Here is a 22,898-nt window from a genome sequence, read left to right as displayed (position 1 = left end):
ATACCCGGGGTTTGATTCTTTCTTCTTTATCAGTGATGGCAATGGACAATTTTCACACCTTGCTGCAAAAAATTGAGATGATTTATATAGGTGGAGCTCACTGAGAACATCTCTGGGATAAAAATGAATATACTTCTACAACTCAGCTATCATTTTTACATACTCCTGATTTACCTCCCACTCCCTGTATAAATGACATAGGCTACCGTGATTTGGGCTGGCATTTCAACAAGCAAAATGGCTCAGTTTTTTGGCTTGATGCATCATTGTTTATTCAAAAAACCTTTTTCCATAACTCTTTTTCACATTTTGACTTTAGCAATATTCTGACTTTTCCATCTCATCCTAGCGTAAAAATCTTTTTGTGATATTTGGGTGTTTGGGCTTTTTCCAATTCTGCAAAAACTTTGTGGACAGAAACCCCACTACTGATGGTGTCTAACCCTGTTGAGGGTCCCTAACCCTACTGATGGTCCCTAAACCTGCTGATGGTGCCTAACCGAGTTTACGGAGGCAGTAGGAGGGTTTATTGGAAAACTGGTGGACGAAATGATTCCAAGAGCCACCATAAAGACATTTCCCAACCAGGGTGAGAAAAAAACCATCTGCAAGCCTCTGAACTCTCACACTACTGCCTACAACGTGGGGCTCATCAGGAACATGAACAAGTACAAGTCTGTGGCATACGGAAAGCACAGGGCGGTGAGAGAGCTGAATCAGCGCTATGGGAGGAAACTAGAGTCACAGTTCCAGCAGAGTGGCTCTAGATCCCTGTGGCATGGACTATGGATAGATACATAAATATATATACCTACAGAGAGACAGATAGACACAAACCTACCGATAAATACCTGCAGATGGATGGACAGATACATACATAAATATACATACCTATAGATAGATAGATAGACACATACCTACCGATACGTACCTATAGATGGATAGACAGATACATAAACAACTATACATACCTAAAGAGCGATAGATAGATACATACCTATCAATACATACCTGCAGATAGATAAAAACATAGATACATACCTGCAGATGGATAGACATATACATACATAACAATACATAACTATAGAGAGAGATAGATAGGTACATACCTACCAATACATACGTGCAGATAGATAAATACATAGATACATACTTTCTGATACATACCTGTAGATGGATAGACAAATACATACATAACTATACATACCTATAGACAAATAGATAGATACATACCTACCGATACGTACCTATAGATATCTATCTATAGGTACGTATCGGTAGGTATGTATCTATCTATTTGTCTATACAGATACATAAATAACTATACATACCTAAAGAGAGATAGATAGATACATACTTACCGATACATACATGAAGATAGATAAATACATAGATACATACTTACCAATACAGACCTGCAGATGGATAGACAGATTCATACATAGCTATACATACCTATAGAGAGAGAGATAGATAAATACCTACAGATACATACATGCAGACAGATAATACATAGATACATACTTACCGATACATACCTGTAGATGGATAGACAGATACATGCATTACAATACATACCTTTAGATAAATACATAGATACATACTTACCGATACATACCTGTAGGTGGATAGACAGATACATACAAAACTATACATACCTACAGACAGATAGATAGATATATACCTACCGATACGTACCTGCGGATACATACATAACAATACATACCTATAGAGAGATAGACAGATACATACCTACCGATACATACCTGCAGATAGATAAATACATAGATACATACTTACTGATACATGCCTGCAGATGGACAGACAGATTCATACATAACTATACATACCTATAGAGAGAGAAATAGATAAATACCTACAGATACGTACGTACGTATAGATGGACAGACAGATTCATACATAACTATACATACCTATAGAGAGAGAGATAGATAAATACCTACAGATACGTACGTACGTATAGATGGACAGACAGATACATAAACAACTATACATACCTAAAGAGACAGACAGATATATACCTATCGATACATACCTGCAGATAGATATATAGATATACACTTACCGATACATACGTGCAGATGGACAGACAGATATATACATAACTATACATACCTATAGACAGATAGATAGATACATATCTACCGATACATACATAACAATACATACCTATAGAGAGATAGACAGATACATACCTACCGATACATACATGCAGATAGAGAAATAGATACATACGTAGCGATACATGCGTGCAGATGGACAGACAGAATCATACATAACTATACATACCTGTAGAGAGAGAGAGAGATAGATAAATACCTACAATTACATACCCATAGATGGAAAGACAGATACATAAACAACTATACATACCTAAAGAGAGATAGAGATACATACTTACCGATACATACCTGCAGATAGATAAATACATAGATACATACTTACTGATACATGCCTGCAGATGGACAGACAGATTCATACATAACTATACATACCTATAGAGAGAGAGAGAGATAAATACCTACAGATATGTACCTATAGATGTATAGACAGATACATAAACAACTATACATACCTAAAGAGAGAGCGACATATACATACCTATCGATACATACCTGCAGATAGAAAAATACATAGACACCTACTTACCAATACATACCTGCAGATGGATAGACAGATACCTACATAACAATACATACCTATAGAGAGATAGATAGATACATACCTAGCGATACATACCTGCAGACAGATAAACACATAGATATACACTTACCGATACATACCTGCAGATGGAAAGACAGATACATACATAACTATACATACCTATAGACAGATAGATAGATACATACCTACTGATACATACGTGCAGATAGATAAATACATAGATAGATACTTACCGATACATACCTGTAGGTGGATACACAGGTACATACATAACTTTACATATCAATAGAGAGATAGATAGATACATACCTACCGATACATACGTGCAGATAGATAAATACATAGATACATACTTACCGATACATACCTGTAGGTGGCCAGACAGATACATACATAACAATACATAACTATAGACAGATAGATAGATAGATACATACCTACCGATACGTACCTGCGGATACATACATAACTATACATACCTACAGAGAGATATATAGATACATACCTACCGATACCTACATGCAGATAGATAAATACATAGATACATACCTAGCGATACATAACTGCAGACAGATAAATATATACACTTACCGATACATACCTGCAGATGGACAGACAGATATAGACAGAACTATACATACCTATAGACAGATAGATAGATACATACCTACCGATACGTACCTATAGATGGATAGACAAATACATAAACAACTATACATACCTAAAAGAGAGACAGACAGATACATACCTATCGATACATACCTGCAGATAGATAAATACATAGATATACACTTACCGATACATACCTGCAGATGGACAGAGATATATACATAACTATACATACCTGTATAGAGAGAGAGATAGATAAATACCTACAGTTACATACCCATAGATGGATAGACAGATCCATAAACAACTATACATACCTAAAGAGAGATAGATAGATACATACTTACCGATACATACGTGCAGATAGATAAACACATAGATATACACTTACCGATACATACCTGCAGATGGAAAGACAGATACATACATAACTATACATACCTATAGACAGATAGATAGATACATACCTACTGATACATACGTGCAGATAGATAAATACATAGATAGATACTTACCGATACATACCTGTAGGTGGATACACAGGTACATACATAACTTTACATATCAATAGAGAGATAGATAGATACATACCTACCGATACATACGTGCAGATAGATAAATACATAGATACATACTTACCGATACATACCTGTAGGTGGCCAGACAGATACATACATAACAATACATAACTATAGACAGATAGATAGATACATACCTACCGATACGTACCTGCGGATACATACATAACTATACATACCTACAGAGAGATATATAGATACATACCTACCGATACCTACATGCAGATAGATAAATACATAGATACATACCTAGCGATACATAACTGCAGACAGATAAATATATACACTTACCGATACATACCTGCAGATGGACAGACAGATATAGACAGAACTATACATACCTATAGACAGATAGATAGATACATACCTACCGATACGTACCTATAGATGGATAGACAAATACATAAACAACTATACATACCTAAAGAGAGACAGACAGATACATACCTATCGATACATACCTGCAGATAGATAAATACATAGATATACACTTACCGATACATACCTGCAGATGGACAGAGATATATACATAACTATACATACCTGTATAGAGAGAGAGATAGATAAATACCTACAGTTACATACCCATAGATGGATAGACAGATCCATAAACAACTATACATACCTAAAGAGAGATAGATAGATACATACTTACCGATACATACGTGCAGATAGATAAATGCATAGATACATACTTACCGATACATACCTGTAGGTGGATAGACAGATATATACATAACTATACATACCGACAGACAGATAGATAGATACATACCTACCGATACATACATGCAGATATATAAATACATAGATACATACCTGCAGATGGACAGACAGATATATACATAACTATACATACCTATAGATAGATAGATAGATAGATAGATAGATAGATAGATACATACCTACCGATACGTACCTATAGATGTATAGACAGATACATAAACAACTATACATACCTAAAGAGAGATAGATAGATACATACCTACTGATACATACCTGCAGATAGAAAAATACATAGACACCTACTTACCAATACATACCTGCAGAAGGATAGACAGATACATACATAACAATACATACCTATAGAGAGATAGATAGATACACACCTACCGATACATACGTGCAGATAGATAAATACATAGATACATACTTACCGATACATACCTATAGATGGATAGACAGATATGTATGGTTATGTATGTATCAATAGAGAGGTAGATAGATACATACCTACCGATACGTACCTATAGATGGATAGACAGATACATAAACAACTATACATACCTAAAGAGAGATAGATAGATACATACCTACTGATACATACCTGCAGATAGAAAAATACATAGACACCTACTTACCAATACATACCTGCAGAAGGATAGACAGATACATACATAACAATACATACCTATAGAGAGATAGATAGATACACACCTACCGATACATACGTGCAGATAGATAAATACATAGATACATACTTACCGATACATACCTATAGATGGATAGACAGATATGTATGGTTATGTATGTATCAATAGAGAGGTAGATAGATACATACCTACCGATACGTACCTATAGATGGATAGACAGATACATAAACAACTATACATACCTAAAGAGAGATAGACCTATCTAGAGATACCTATCGATACATACCTGCAGATACATAAATACATAGCTACATACTTATCAATACATACCTGCAGATGGATAGACAGATACATACAAAACAACACATACCTATAGAGAGATAGATAGATACATACCTACCGATACATACTTACAGATAGATTACATATATACATACTTACCAATACATACCTATAGATGGATAGGCAGATACATACATAACTATACATATCAATAGAGAGATAGATACATACCTACCGATACATACATGCTGATAGATAAAAACATATACATACTTACCAATGCATACCTGCAGATGGATAGATACATACCTATAGATACATACCTGCAGACAAATAGCTAGATCCATACTTACTGATACATACCTGTAGATGGATAGACAGATACATACCTACCAATACATACCTACAGATAGATACATATATACCTACTGATACATATGTATAGATAGATACTTACAGTGAGAGAGATAGATACCTACCAATACATACCTACAGATGGACAGATGCTTACCTACCAATACATACCTGCAGATAGATATATAGTTACATACCTACCGATATAGATAGATAGAGCGATAGATACATACATACATACAGACACATAGATACAGATAGATGCATACATACATACGTACATACACAGATAGATAGATAGACACTTACATACAGATACATACATACATACATACATAGATACATCCAAACATACATACGTACATAGATACATACATACATATATACATACATACAGATACATAGTTACAGATGGATACATACATACAATCATACACAGATACATATTTACAGATAGATAGATACAGATACATAGTTACAGATACATAGATACATACATACAGATACAAACATACATACGTACATAGATAGATAGATACATACATAAATACAAACAAGCATACATAGATACATAGTTACAGATGGATACATACATACATACATACATACAAATACATAGTTAGATAGATACATACATACATACACAGATACATAGTTACATACGTACATAGATACATACATACATACATACAGATACGTACGTACATACATACGCAGATAGATAGATAGATAGATAGATAGATAGATAGATAGATAGATAGATAGATAGATACATACATACACAGATACAGTACAGATACTTACATACATACACAGATACAGTTACAGATACAGATACATAGATACACAGATAGATACATACATACATAGATACAGATAGATACGTACATAAATAGATACATAGTTACAGATAGATAGATAGATAGATAGATACATACATACACACACAGATACATAATTACAGATACACAGATGCATACATACATAGATAGATACATACAAACATACAAAAGTAATTAGATACACGTAGGAAGACAAAGAAGAATTTTAGGTCTACCTTTGATATCGAAGAAATCAAGAATTGTCCTAACTATCCAATATGAGGAAAAGGCACGCAATCGTTATTTTGCAGTGTCGGTTTGCGCTCTGACCGTAATGTCAACACCGCGTGCAGTCGGACCTTTATAAAATAACTTGTTCTATTCTGTCTCACACACACACACACAGTGACGTCATATACACCACTGTGTCGTTTTAGCGTGATTAAAATAGGCTACTCACAGGACTGTTACGGATCTTTTGCTTTGACTAGCTAGGTTAGCTAAATCAGCTAGGTTAGCTAGCTAGCTAACTATTCGACGAAACTGAGTATACAAACGCAATGGTAAAAACCTGTGGTAAAAAGACCAAAACCTTAAGTAAATTGTTAACTGTTAAAAAATAGATTTCTAAAGCCTGGATTATGAATTATTGGGAGATAGAGGCGACAATGCAGCGCTAAAGACAAAAAAGGAATTTTAACCGCAGTTATGAGTGGCAGCACCAGCAATCGCAGGTGTGAGTGGCATTATATTTACATTTACCCTCCACATCCTTTGTGTCTGTATATTCGTCCTCGATGCGTCCAGTACACCATCTCCAGAAACGCCTCATTTTTCCTCTGTCCTCTTCAGTGACTTTCCACAGACTGATTTGTAAAGGTGTTCATGGGATTCCCCTCACATGTGACATCAGGCCACAGGACATATGGGGTTCTAAAGTTCCAAGAGTGTAGATGAGTTGTTTTTCTTTGAATTTCCTAATTTCATTGCTGCCATAGCAACAACTGGCTATGCAAACAGACGTGTCATTAATGCAGTGACTCTACCTCAACCTGGATTGATTAACCATGTACGGCTCACCGGAGACTATGATACATATAACATCCCAAAGTGTACTTCATTCTGAGCAAAATCTAACTAGCCTCATTACTGCTGAACTATGAGGGGCCCTTTAGGGAGAAATCAGGGAAACACGACTTGTACATACATATGAAACATTTTCACATAAATAGCCTACTACTTACATTTGTGTATAATAATTTAAACTTGCATATACACGCACTTGCCCACTCAATCCCTGGTGCGTAAACATAGAGTTGCACTATGCTTATGTTGGTATGGGGATGTCTGTCTGTATATAACAATTTTCTGTGCGCCCGGAAGTCATTTCATTGTAACTTCAAGGCAGATATTTAACATGTGTACAGTGCGTATAATAGACAGAGGAAGACTGTTGAACTATTAATATTACGACAGTTATTGACATTTGTGTAATAAGTAGTGCTTCTCTTAATGACAAATGTAACTTTTCCCATATAGAATTGTGTGCTTTATATTGTTTGGAGGAACTTTTTCTTCTCATTTAGAAATATGTTCACTAAGTGCTCAGATTGTCTTATTATTTATTATGCTCAGTCTCAGCATTTTTGGCAGATTTCACCACGTTATTACGAACGTGGATACGTCATCTTATAATTATAAGCAGTGTGAGATGTGAAGCTAAGCGAATCACATGTGCAGAATTTCTAACAATAGCCTGTTTTGTATAGCCTGGCTAACTGACCAATCAGTGAAATTAAATGTGGCTGCTGAGCTTGTTGCAGCTGGGTCAATTTAATTTGATTTAATTGTGTTTAATTTTAAACTCAGCTGCGTGCCATGAGACACAAGTTAATCTGAGCATTTTTTTTTGTTCTAGCTGTAAGATAACGCCGACTTAACCTAGCCATGTTTTAGTTCGCTTGAAATAATTGAGGTTCATCGCTAGAGGGTGCTGTTCACTTTTTTTCTTTTTTCTTTTTGTATTATTGATCAGGAAAAAACTGAAATAGATGAGGTGGACGTTTTCTATGTATGATATGGAATTTGAGTATATGAGTGAATGTTACTATGTAAATGTGTAAGAATTTGTGGATAAGATTATTATGAGATTATTTATAATCAAACGACTACATTATACAACCACATCTTCCTTTTATTTACATATAATACAGATATTTTATTTACAGAGCAGCTCCTCATTGGTTCAGCTCAGAAGCTTCTTTTTGATGTCCTCTTTCTCCAGGTACTCCTGCAGAATTTGTAGATAAGATTATTATGAGATTATTTATAATCAAATGACTACACTATGCAACCACATCTTCCTTTTATTTACATATTATACAGATATTTACAGATATTTATATTTTACTTACAGAGCAGCTCCTCATTGGTTTGGCTCAGAAGCTTCTTTTCAATGTCCTCTTTCTCCAGGTAGTCCTGCAGTTTAGGCATCTCATCTGCCAACCGCCTGAGGGCAGAAGAGACGTGGTGTGAAGCTTAGCCTGCTGTTAAAGGCTACAGATATAGTACATCTGTGAGGCTAAAAGCGCTTATTATATGAAGCCTTATAGAGGTCATTTGGAATGATCTCTTTCGATCAACCCTAATGTAACCCTTACAAACTTTCATGAACTCATTTGAATAACACTACCATAGCCCTTAAGAACTTTCCTAAAATTTTTTAGGATGTTCTGAACAGATTATCTCTTAAAGGTTAAATCCCTCAAAGGTCTTAGTCCTGCTCATCCCACATGCTGATGTGTGAGTGAAACAGTGCAGAGGTGTAGAGACCTGGACTTGGCGGCATGCAGGGCTTTCCTGGCAATTAGTGCTGCCGGAGAACCAGAACATGCTTCCACATCCAGTATATTTTACTCCAGTTATTCTTTTTATGAGCCTACACACACACACACACACACACACACACACACACACACACACACACACACACACACACACACACACACACGCCTTCACATCACTTAGAGTGTGGCCTCCTTATAGACTGTCTTGTAGGTGTAGTGATGGAGTACCAAACTCCCTCTCATTAACTGTAAACCTGGAATGTATTTATGATGGCCAGTAACCTGAATTTCCAACACCCTAGACAATGCAGACTCAGTACGGTATGCTGCCTTCTCTATTCAATTGCCGTTAAGGGTTCTTATTGATGGGTTGGGATTATAGAATTATGGTGTATTAACAGATTATTGCTTCTGTGTGCTTTGGATGACATGCCCAAATCCACCTGAATATGTCAAAGCCAATCCAGGTGGTGTTTATATGAGTAAGGTTTATATGAGTAATCTTCATCACTGCCCACTGGTTCTCTGGCAGCTCCAAGCGCAGACATGACGAGCGTGAAGAAGTGGGCGCCTTCGCCTCTCCGGGTCCTACACCTGTCCGCCAGGCTCTTCTCACACCCACGCGCTTCCAGTCAGTGGGGGCGGCCTCCCACGACCCCCGCCCACAGCACTTCTCGCGGACGTGCAATGCTGTGCACTTCCTGTGTCAAATGTATGGGTTCGGCGTGCCACTCTACAACGTGCGCTATCATACCAACACCAATGGCTTACTCTGTGTCAACTACAGCGTGCTGGTACCAGGGTTATCCGAACCGTTCTGCGGTGCTGCCGAAGTTCTAAGATCACCTATGTGTTCAAAAATCAATTCCGATACCTACATCCATATCAGATTTTATAAACAAACATTCTTAATTCAAAAAACCTATTATCTAAGATATACAAAATAATAGTGAAATCAAATCTCACAGTTACTCTCCCATCGAGACAATGGGAGGAAGATTTATTACTAGCCCCCGATGCCACAGTTTGGATTAAAATGTGTAATAATAATTACCACATGACAGCAACACTAACCCACAATGTATTCAGTACAAAATAATACAGAGTACATTATACTACACATTGGATGTTTAAAATTGGTTTCACAAGCTCAGCAATCTGTACATATTTTACTCAAAACACAGCTGACGATTACATTCACACCACGTGGCAGAGCACACCTATCAAGCAATTTTGGCAAGTCATCATCACCAACATATCCCATGCTTTAAATAACCATATCCATCCAACACCATCTTTATTTCTCCTAGGAGATATATCATCAACCAATATGACAGGATACTATGTATAACATTATTATATTGATATAATAAAAATATTATTGCAAAAAAACAACAAACAAAAAAAACATACTCATGAACTGGAAAACAAAAAATAATATTAGTGTCACCCAATAGAAAAATCTATTGATAGACTATGTATCAATAGAATAATTCTATTAATTATTAATCAATAACAGAACCGATCATCTAGACTGGACACCATTGATAAAATCCATACAGAGCCAATCCATAAACGATAAATATCACACTCTAATACGTGTACATATACAATCCAACATACATGTACTCGCACATAACCATATATATATATACATACATACATACATACATACATACATACACACACACACACACACACACACACACACACACACACACACACACACACACACACACACACATCATTCCTGTAATGGTGCAGATGGCGAATACTTAAAAATATTCTATATACATTTTGCGTTTTTCTGTTCATCTGTCTGTCTTTTTTTAATAATAAAGCTCTAAAGGTCCTCTGATGGGGGGTAATAAATTAATATATTTATTTCTCCAGATTTCTAACTCTGAGAGAAAAAAAATGTCCTTTTACAAATTGCACCTCGGCTAGGTTTACATTCCAGGTGATTATTTTAGAATTCAAGGGGAGGAGCTGCAGGAGTTGGAAGAATTAATTAGGAAAAAAGAAGTTATCAGAGCAATAGAGGAATGAAACCCACGCAAGAATCCTAGAGCCGATGGTTTACCTGCTGAATTTCATAAGGTGTGCGTTAGTGAAATTGCTGATCTTCTAGCTGATGTTTTTAATGAAGCATTAGATGGGGGGCAATTGCATGATTCATTTTATCATAGTGTGATATCATTAATATATAAAAAAAGGAGATCCTTGTAAGTTGGATAATTGGAGACAGGTCAGCCTATTAAACTTGGAGTACAAAATTTGTGCAAAAATAATTGTTAATAGGATGTCAGAAATATTGAATGATATCATAGAGTTGGAACAGATATGTGCGATAAGAGTAAGATACATGTGGGATAGTTTAGGAGTAATAAGGAGTTTGGTTATTGAAGGGTCTGAGAGGGATTTTTATATAATAGGACTGGATCAGAAAAAGGCCTTTGATTATATTTCTAGAGACTACTTATGGTGTACATTGGAACATTATGGATTTCCAGAGAGGTTTGTAAATATGATTAAATTATTGTATAGTAAATCAAAAGTACAAATGAATGTTAATGGTGTGTTAACTGAAGATTTTGAAATACATAGAGGGGTTAAACAAGGATGCCCATTGAGTGCTGCATTATATGTCATCGCTATTAGCCCACTATTATATAAAATTAAAAATGATCAGCAATTACAAGGTGTTCACATGTTAGGTATGGAAAGATGGAAAATATCTGCGTACGCAGATGATGTGACGGCTTATGTCAAGAATCAAAATGAGTTTCATATAGTTAAAAGGCACTTTGAAATGTATGAAGTTGTGGCTGGAGCAAAATTAAATGAAAGTAAAAGTGAAGGGGTATGGATAGGAGATGGGCAACCTGTACCAATAGATGTAGAAATAAAAAATGAAATTAAAATATTAGGTTTGATGGTAGTAAATGGTAGATGTAGCGAATGGAATTGGGAGAAAAACGAGTGTGAAATTAAACTAGAATTGGGAAAATGGAGGGTGTCAAACTATAAGACTAGAATACAGGAGGTTAAGACCTTTATTTTTTCGAAATTGTTGTTTTTGGCTATGGTTTTCCCTCCGGATGAGAAATGTATTAAGAGGTTGAATAAAATGTGTGTTCGTTTTATTTGGGGAAATAACAGAAGTGACAAAAAGGGAAATTATGTACAAGTCAAAAGATAAAGGCGGATTAGGGGGAGTTGAGTTAGCTCAGAAATTAGAAAATGCCTTTTGCAAAAATGTAACGAAAGCTATATTTCGGAAAGCAATTTGGGTAGGAGATGTAAATCAGTGGAAAGAAAAGAGGCAAGTCAAGGAAACATGCTCCTTATTTTAAATTACTATATGGAGATTTTTTGTTTAAATATAGGCAGCTTAATATTGATTGGAATAAGTCCCCAAATAAAATGATATATAAAACAATACAAGACTGTGATTTTGGGGGAATGTCAATTATAAGGGTCTGACAGTGACAGAATGTGAAACCTGTGTTAAAAATGTACAGTCTAAAAGTATCTCGGAAAATGTTTGAGATACTGCATGGCTTATATCTGTTGGAAGATTGCCTGTACGATGTAAAATTGCATAGCCGATGAAATGATAGAACATATATTACTGCAGTGCACAAGGACTATTGAAATTTGGGAGAAAATGAAAGGTATTGGGTTTAAATGGGATCATAACAGGAAAAGTATTATGTATGGAGTGTTTAATGAGAATTTGACTGAGAATGTGAAGGACCTTTGTTGGATGATTGTTTGTGTGCCAAATTCGAAGATTTGGAAAACACGATGTAAGATGATTATTGAGCAATGTATAATACCTGCAGAAATAGTTTTTAAACAGATTGTGTGTGAGTTAAAAAGGTTGAAGACGTTTGATATGAGAGGAAAAATTCCCTGGACTCTTTGACATATAAATGGATGTATACCTAATTTACAGATGTAAATTGTATTGTTAATTATTAATGTATAGAGTGAAGGTAGTCTGTGTCCTCTGGTAGATATTGTTTGTGAGGTTTTTGTGATGGAGGGTTTGTATTGAATTGAATTGAATTTTCTTAATAAAGTCAATTTAAAAATGGAGAAAGGCGGTCCTAGAAACATTATTTATTTACATGAGCTTTGAACGAGAGAGTGGGATCCATAACTCCAAGATCTTTAACCGTTAGATAAGATGTGATTGGGAGACCATTGAGGTTCATTGAGTAATTAGACAGTGGGGACCTAGCTAACTCTGGGCCTAATAGAAACACCTCTGAATGTCTCCGAATGTTAGAAATTAATTAAAAATACTAATGTCAATGTATTTACGACACATGCATTTAGGACATGTAATTTTTTCAATTATGCTTGCTACAGAATTAACAGTCAAACGTTCAGTGACTTTGCATGCAGAGTTGTAATTCTGCTTATTACTAGAACTGTGGCTAGAATCAAAATCAACGCTAGTGTCGTTCCTAAAGCCATTAGACTCCTGAACTCTGGCTAACTCCAATTCCAATTCAGATTCCAAAATGGGCACTTTTATACATGCTTATAGACAGTCACACACACACACACACACACACACACACACACACACACACACACACACACACACACACACACACACACACATACATACGTACCTACATACATACATACATATCTATACAGACACTCACACATTGTTTTGCATCGGACTAGTGCTGAAGTCAAACGTCACACAAATAAACTATGCACTCCTGTTGCAGTCTTGCACATTATCCTACTTGCTGCTAGAGTACTGTACTAAACCAGCACTGTACTCTGAACTGTTCTGGCTGCTACCGGTGACTGCTATGTTCAGGGTAGCATATCACTGATTGCTATGCACAACTCGCTTTACATATGCCCAGTACTGTGTACTGTACTAAATTGCACTGTCTACTCATTTTGTATTTTGTATTTGTCCTGTCCTGTATTTATTATTGTTTATTTAATGTTTATTTAATGACATTTTGCAGTATATTGGACTGTTTGCACTTGTGTAGCATGTTGTCTGTTGCACTGTTGTTTTTATGTTGCACCATGGTCCTGGAGGAACATTGTCGTGTTTTTTTTGTGTACTTGTATATAGCTGAAATGACAATAAAACCTCTTGAACTTGAACTTGAACTTGAAGTCCCTCCGGACAGGCCAAGCCCTACAGCCTAGAACTGGGCTGCAGGATCAAGCAGCGCCTGTGGGAAGCACTCTTCTGTCCGACTCTGCGAGAGGAAGTGAAGCCTGATGGACAGTTCAACGTGACTGAGACCTTCTCTACTCCAATTTTCAACAGCTTCGTGCTGCACTTTGAAGTGGACATGAGTGGAGAACCCATGCCTGAACAGCCTAAGAAGAAAAGCCGAAGACACTGACTTTATTATTATTATTGTGATTGTTATTGTCATCCTTGTTTGTATTATTACTATTATTCTTCTTATTCTTATTATTATTGTGATTGTTGTTATTAACTTTTTATATTCTATATGTATAGTTTCTGTATTGTTTAAAATTTGTTTAAGCTTTTCTTAATTTTAAATTTACTCAATCAGTCTGTCCCTTGTAAAATAATTGTGCAATAGTTCATGAGGTCATTGTAATAACATTTAAAATTATTTTGCATTATAATAAATTTACTGTAAATAACAATAACTTTAAATGTTTAAGGTGTGGCATCTTAAATAAATTGTTAGAACTGTACATCTTTTTTCTAACGTTACAAAAAAACCGTTTTCTAACGTTTTCTAATGTTTCTAACGTTAGTGCCGAATGTTAGCTAATGCATTATGATGAGCCTATCCTTTTTGAGTTACTTACTGAGATCATTCTCATAGCAAGTTCATTACACCTTGTGTACTTGTTGTAGTGCAGTGAGCAGTTTCAATCTTAGTTACAATCTTAGTTATCAAAGACTCATTCCACCCAACCACAATACATCAGAGAGCTGTTTTGCATGTCAGAGCATCTTCACCTTGAGCCACAAAGTTAAATAGCTTTTAGGCCTGGTTCAGGCTTCAGTTCTTACTTCACAGTATTCTCACTGCTGAGCTGAGTATAGAATTCATTTTCTGAAAATAAATGTTTTCCCTCAGAATAGGGAGACATATCTAAAGTTGTGGGGCACAGCAGAACCACTTCAAACTGGCAGTGTTTGAGTGCTGTCGTATGGCAGATTAGGTCTAGTGGAGCTCATTTGATGGTACAGATAAGAAATTTGGCTAACATTACTGAAGGGCACTGTTCAGAGTGCTAGATGACTCCAACATAAGCCCTTAATGACAATTGACATAAACATACTTGAACATTTATAAATGCTTATGCCAACAAGCATCAGCTGACATTAAAAGCTGCTTTTGACATCTTTGATATCAAGTTAACATAACTATAATCAAGTGGCACATTTTTGGTAAGATTAGGAGATGTAATAACACTAGGTGGGGAGAAATTACATCACACATTATAACAACTGACTTTGCAGTTATGTGGGTTTTTTTTTTTTTTTAACTAAAATTAATTTTTAACAAAATGTTTAATTAATAAAATATTTTATTATTTAATCCTTTAATGAACCATCTTGTTCTTCAGGTCAGTGAAGACCTGCCAAAAATACTGCGGGTCATTGTTAATCTGCAGCATCTTGCCACTCATGCGGTTAGCAATGTCCAGGGATCGGGCCCAGAAGGCCCCTTTGTTTTCCTCCACCAGGAAAGCTTTGGCTGGGTAGCTGATCTCCTCACACATGTAGGAGCAAGACACATACAAGCATGTGAGCAGGACGGCCTGCAGCTCCTCCTTGGTGGCCACCTCAGCTGAAATGATGTCGCGGCACAGCATGTAGAGAAAGACCACGGTGCTTGGAATGAGGAAGCTTTGCTCCTGCCATTCTGTCAGTGTCACGTAGCGGTCCACAATGCGCAGCCACTGCACAGGCTCGTCAGCAGTCAGGTCCTTCAGCAGGCAGCAACGCCGGCACAAGAACACACCCAGGCATGTGAGCAGCTCGTTGGTGGAGGACTGCATGAGCAGTCTACGCATTCAGTGCTGGCCTGGCCCAGCCTTTCAGGCTTACTCGCAGTGGGGGACTGGGTTAAAGAAACATCACAAAAGACAGTTCACAACTGAAACCGGATTATGAGTGATAACAGTGGGCTCCATTTAAACTCAACCCAAAATAATCCCAGTGATTCCAGACTAGAGCTTTTTTTTTTGGTACAATCAAAAAGAATTGTGGTACAGCATTAAACAGATTTAGCCCCAGTATTTATAAATTGCTTCTTTGACACACTTACCATCGCTCGACCCAAGATAAATAGATGGTGTCCTGATAATGGAGGAAGACGCATGGATGGTGTCATCTGAACTGACTGACAGGTGACTTTTTTCTCACCATTGTGAGCAGTCTACAGTGCTTCAATCTCCTATGAAAATGAAAACAAGGAGTTAACCAGGATCTCACAAGTGCACAAAGCCATACTTTTAAAACATAACATAAAAGTGCTAGTTAGCTGCAATGATAGTGTGTGTGTGTGTGTGTGTGTATGTGTGTGTGTGTGTGTGTGTGTTTGAGAGAGAGTGAGTAATATATCCACTTTACCCTAAGCTGATGCAGCTTTTTCATCAGTCCCTCCATTCTTTGAAAGATTCCATCCACATTTTTTATCATGCGCTGCCGTATGCTTGCTCGTGATTGGCAGGGCCTCGTTTCATGCCTCAGCATCTCCAGGTGTGAACGGCCTTTTGGTGACTGGCAAGGCATCTCCTGCCCTTCTTGCTGTGAGGACAATGATGTCACTTTCTGCTTCTGACTGGCAGCCTCTAAAGGATCCAAGGATCCAAGGATCAACAGTCTTAGTGTCCTGACTGGCAGAACACAAAGGGTGCAAAAAAGTTGGTAAATATCTGAGCCTGCTAAAATTCTATTTATAAAAACACCACCACCACCACCACCAGAAATATACTGTTTAACTATCATAGTGCAACAATGACTGTGTAACGGAGTGTAACAAATTCTTACCATCTTGAAGAGCAGCATCAGCCATTTTAGCTCGTCCTCCCACATAACCCTGCCCACCAGTATGCATGTAGGCTTCTGATTGGTCAGTTGGGATAGCTGTTGATCCTTGCTTGGTGGCTTCACTGCCTCCAGAGGCCGAGGAGATGGTCTTTTCTAACAGGTTCTTCCATCTGTGGAAACATCGCTAAAGCCATCAGGTCCCAATTTCTACAACAGCACAATGTTGTTAAAATCATCTGAACATAAATGGCCTGACACCATAAATGTTATCACAAAACAGACACAGCAGTGCTGACTGGTTGACCTTGATGAGAAGATGGTGGGTCAGAGAGAGACAAAAAAACAAACTCACGTGTTTTTCTCAGAGGAAGTCCCAGCCACCAGCTCGTATATCTGTCTCTCTGATGTACTGATCACATACAAGGCCTTGTTATCTGATAGAGAAGAGCAGGTTGTCAAACAATGTATTCAAACTAACCCACATGCAATTTCTAACTGGCTTCTTAATTTTTTAAAAATAAAATAAAGACATAGTTATTCCAGACCCATTCATCTATTCTGGCTATTCATAGCTGTAAGAATAACTACAAATATACCTGTAGCCACAGATCTGACAAGAGATGAATCCAAGCGAACAACGGGGCAAAAGGGGGTTTTGAGGTCCGTGTTCCTACCCCAAACCCCACCCAGTGAGCGCGCTGGACATCGCAAGATCAAACGGTCACCTGAACCCCTTTGGAGTAGCACCAACATGTCTGAGAGAAGCAGAGCATGAATGTCTGGAACACACACACACACACACACACACACACACACACACACACACACACACACACACACAGAGTGAGAATGGACCTGTCAAGTAATCATTTGCAAGAGGAAAAACAAAAATGTATGCAAGCTTGCACACAGATCACTGAAAGCATCCATTCACATTAAAAGTCCTTGAAACATGTGTATACACACGTATGAACATACAGGCAGATGCAGGTGTACACACACACACACACACACACACACACACACAGTTATTCAGACCATGTCATGTGTGAGGTAGCAGGGAACCAAATAACTCCAAGTCAGCATAGCACCATGCTCTCAATAGCTGCATTCCCCAGAGTTAACAGTGATTTGTTCAGCTGTGATGATCTCTTACCTATAGCTTTATCTTTGTTAACTTTCCAAGTCAACGGTCCTTCGTGGATCAGTTTTTTAGTGGTCAGGTCCAGATTCTACATAGAAAAAGAATATAGTTAATAATTCATACTCTGGATCAGGTGCTCCAAGACCAGAGAAGCTGTTTGGAAGGCAGATGGTGGATACATAGTAAGGCCGTACCTTGAACTGAGCAGCGACAGGACTGGCCTGCCTCTCCAGAGGGGACAAGTCTAGCCTGCGCTGATAACGGCTGAGCTGTCGCCGGTGCTCCGTCTCCCTGACGACCTCATTGACAGCTCGTAGTATCCCACGGCAGCACGCCTGTGCCCTCAGCAATGGCTGCAGGTCTGGAGAACCAGCTGTTGTGGGGGCACATACTAGTGTTAATCCAGGAGAAAGGGTGTGTGTGCTTGCCTCCTTGGTAAGCTGGTATGTGTGTGTATACTGAAGTGTTTTCATGGTTCAATACATTGTATGTGAGTGTTTCTATACATGCCTTCTGTGTGTCTGATGATGTTATCCAGCAGCAAGGGGTATTTGGTGAGTCTCTGCATCTCAGACACTAGAAGGTCCTTTAACTGTAGTCGGCGGCAGTGAGGGCTGGCTTCACATTCCTAACACACACACACACACACACACGAATGAGCCAAGGACATCTAAGTCCAAATGTGGATTCTGTTGACTGCAACACCAATTTATACCTAAAACAGCATCACTAGAAGTTATGTGCTGCAATAAAAGTCAAATCTAAAAGACTGGATAGTCTCCAATTCAAAATATGGGTCAACCAATTCACAACCCAGCCCACTAACAAATATGGCAGAAGCTCTAGTGTTTGTAGGTTTGTCCAAAGGCTTTATACCTCTAAAAAGTGTTACCTGTATAAGGTGCGCGAAACGCGGGTCTTTGCGTTTATTTTTAATGAGCTCCAGTGCCTGACTCTGCTGACTGCACAGGTGAGACACCTGCTCCTGGAACTCCTCTCCTGCAGCGTCTTCAAACTAACACGCACACACACAAACACATTAGCTACTGACATATCAAGTAAAGCAACAAGTATATCCCACACTACACAGAACAACCACTTCATTTTAGACAGCACCCAAAGATGATGTGAACTAGAAAGGGAGTAACACTAGCCAGCTCTCACTCTAGACACCATGATGTCTCCTATGCCTTGAACTATAGGAGAGTCCCTCAGCCTCTTCATGGACTCACACAGATTCGCTGAAACACAAATGCAACACCACAAAACAGAATCTGTTTAAGCGAGCCAGTGTGTATGTGGTTTGTTAGAAAGTTGTGTCAGTGGGCAACAAAACTCTACTTGTGTCATGAAGGCCACCGCAGAAACAACATGTACAGCCTCCAGTCCATACCTGCTCACAGTAATGGCATGGTGCCAATAGCTGATATTGTTCTGTCATTAAATTCCCAGTTTGGGTGGGTTTTACACTTCTTTAATCTTGATTATGATTTAGACACCAAGTAGGCTTCAGAAATTTAGGTTTGAAAACACACTAAGACAAATGGAGCGGATTTGCACGCACGCACACACGCGCGCACACAGAGAGACTGACCATGAAGACTGTAGACCTGGGGCAGGTTGGGGAAGATACAGGAAAGTTCTTCGACGGTCAAAAGGTTCCTCATCTTCTGGAAGAACACCTGATCGAGAACCCTGAGAGTCCGCAGGTGAGATGCTTCCGTTGTGAACAGCTCTGAGGAAGAGGATATAGCAAAGTCACTACAATTTCTTACAAACGTTACACAATTCAGAATTCCACATGTTCATGAGTCAGGATAGAATTACCATATGTGCATAATAAATAGAATACTGTATGTTCAAAAGATTTAGTAGCTATTTAGTTTAAGTTAGATCAGTAAATAATTTTTTTTCATTTTACATGTTAACTGTGTACTGGGAGTTGTCTTTTATAGTCATTTGCTGTGCACCACATTTGCTGTTTTACCATATATGACAGCCTGCCGTTCGATCTCCCGGGAGCCGAGAGAGGCGAGTGTGTGCGGCTCCACTGTCTCCTGCCAGTTCTGACAGTGGACCGTGTCCTCTTCCAAAGGAGGTGCATCAGGCAACAACGCCAGTGGTGTATCCACACTCCTACAGGAAGGGAAGGAGGCATGGGGAAAGAGAGAAAGAGAGACAGAGCTTCAACAGCAACTAACTAAGATAAATCAAGGTGATGGATATGGATGTTAAAGAACTGGACAGCAGGTGTGCATGTGTGCTCATTAGCATCAGACTAATGAATTGTATATAGTTATAATTACATCTCAGTCATGCTCATGGATCTCTGCGTCCTGGTGCAAGGCGGTGACATACCTGTCCAGAGTAGATGCTGGAGGCCGGACATTCATGGCTCAGGAACCTCAGCAGCTCTTCCACTAGTGTGTCTAGTGAAATATGTTCAATGTTGGATGATCTCCTTAGTGTTCGTTTCAGTATCTGTTCATTCAGCTGAAGAACACCTTTTCTGAACGGGTTATCAGACGCAACAATGGTCCTTAAAAAGTCCACATTACCTATTATGATGTAATAAACGGAGGTGTGAGAGCTGCAGTAGTGATCTAAGCCAGTTAGCTAGCTAGCTATGTTCTTGTCCAGACACTTTAATGCCTCATGGCTGGTGCAATGACACAATATTCAACATTTCCTTCTGATTCTACTTTTAATTCTGTGACATTAGCTAAGCAACTATAAAGCTACTCGTCCAAAAATGCCAGTGTCGTTAGACGTATCAAAACGTATCAAACATAGCTTTAGCTAGGCTAGCTAATCAGACCTTCTATGAAACAATCACAACTTAGTAAATTCATAGTTGTTAATCACAGTAAAGTGTTTTTTCTTTTTGTTGTTTGAAAAGAGTTACCTTGTTACCTTGCTAGCTAACAGTTAGCTAGTAACAATGCCATCAAAAGTAGTTCTCCACTGATACAAGATAGCTAAGAGAAGTTTGGCTCGGAATGTGACTGATTGAAAAACAAAAATACATCACAAATAGCGTTATGCAATAATACCTAACGTGCATACATCAAATACAAACAGTCCCCAATGCAAACCTCTTTTACAAGGCAGCTATTTAGCGTCTGCTACTTCTGCAAAACAAACTCAGTCTTGCATGTTAGTGTTAGCTATCCAGCTAGCTAGGCATTGCTCCAGGACAGGTTTTAGTATAGCCAAAATAATTTGATTGCCTGTTAATTTTTTTAAAAGGTTGATGTAGTGATGTGACGTTTTACTAAGCGTGCCCTGATAAAAAGCTAATAAAATAGCTAAGGGCCAGATTCTGTGATATCATTAGTTAATGTCGTGTCCGTTGATGCAGGAAAGAAGAGACAGGAACCAATGCGTTACCCTGTGGCCTTTTATTAATGCAGAGCTCTGGAGATGTCACTTCACAACACAGTGTGAGTGAGATCTAAAGCATAACTTTGCAACAGACAGACTTATATTTCTCTCGCCTTGTGACACTTCTGCTTTTGTGTTTTTCCATCTCAGCCGTCACCTTTGTTTGACCGTCTCGTACACGTGTCTTCTTGCATAATCACACATATGCACGTCTAGGGCATTTCCTGTTATGTCTGGACATACAGTAATTATTTTATTTATTCAAGGATTAGTCCTATTCCATTCTGCGCATTATTCTCTACTAGTGTAAGCTTAGCATTCATTTAATTTCTGAAACCCCACAATTCCCCCTTTTGATCTCTACAAAGAGATCACCAATCACACTCCTTTATTCTGGCATCTCCTGTCTCTACGTCCCTTTCCCCCTGTATCAGTGGCATCATCGTGGTACCCTCATGCACATCTTTCCTTTCTATCATAGCTGAGATTAGTCTAACCATTAACGCCCTAATACATGGAATACAGCAGCACCCGCATGTCACAGCAATTCCCGTGAATGTGGCTAATGAAACCATCAATGACACAATTAAGTCTTTCCACTGACCGAACCGGCTCACCATCCAGGATTCCAACTGGTTGTTTATGCCTGAATTCTCATGCATTTCCTCTGATAGGGTCTTCAAACCATCCAATGCTCTACTAACTGACCCATCCGGAGCGGTATTATTAGGAATGAATGTACAACACATATCCTCAAGCATAGCGCAGACGCCCCCCTTTTCCG

General features: G+C 38.1%; 1 protein-coding gene across 1 annotated transcript; it reads right to left on the bottom strand.

The window, feature by feature from the left end:
- Nucleotides 1-16,959: 16,959 nt before the first annotated feature.
- Nucleotides 16,960-21,123, bottom strand: LOC118240471 (rho guanine nucleotide exchange factor 11-like). The gene is made up of 13 exons (XM_035521136.1): nt 21,089-21,123; nt 20,718-20,866; nt 20,325-20,465; nt 19,895-19,971; nt 19,623-19,745; nt 19,241-19,358; nt 18,925-19,103; nt 18,743-18,818; nt 18,183-18,365; nt 17,939-18,020; nt 17,587-17,756; nt 17,167-17,432; nt 16,960-16,990 (listed from the first exon to the last, which is right to left on the bottom strand). Exons 1-13 carry the CDS (start codon nt 21,121-21,123, stop codon nt 16,973-16,975), a joined length of 1,617 nt encoding a protein of 538 aa, XP_035377029.1. The 3' UTR covers nt 16,960-16,972.
- Between the last annotated feature and the right edge of the window lie 1,775 nt (nt 21,124-22,898).

The sequence above is a fragment of the Electrophorus electricus genome, chromosome 21 (genome assembly GCF_013358815.1).
Source record: "Electrophorus electricus isolate fEleEle1 chromosome 21, fEleEle1.pri, whole genome shotgun sequence".
In the NCBI taxonomy this organism is placed as follows: Eukaryota; Metazoa; Chordata; class Actinopteri; order Gymnotiformes; family Gymnotidae; genus Electrophorus; species Electrophorus electricus.
The sequence above is the reverse complement of the archived record's forward strand: the minus strand, read 5'-3'. Positions and strand labels throughout refer to the sequence as shown.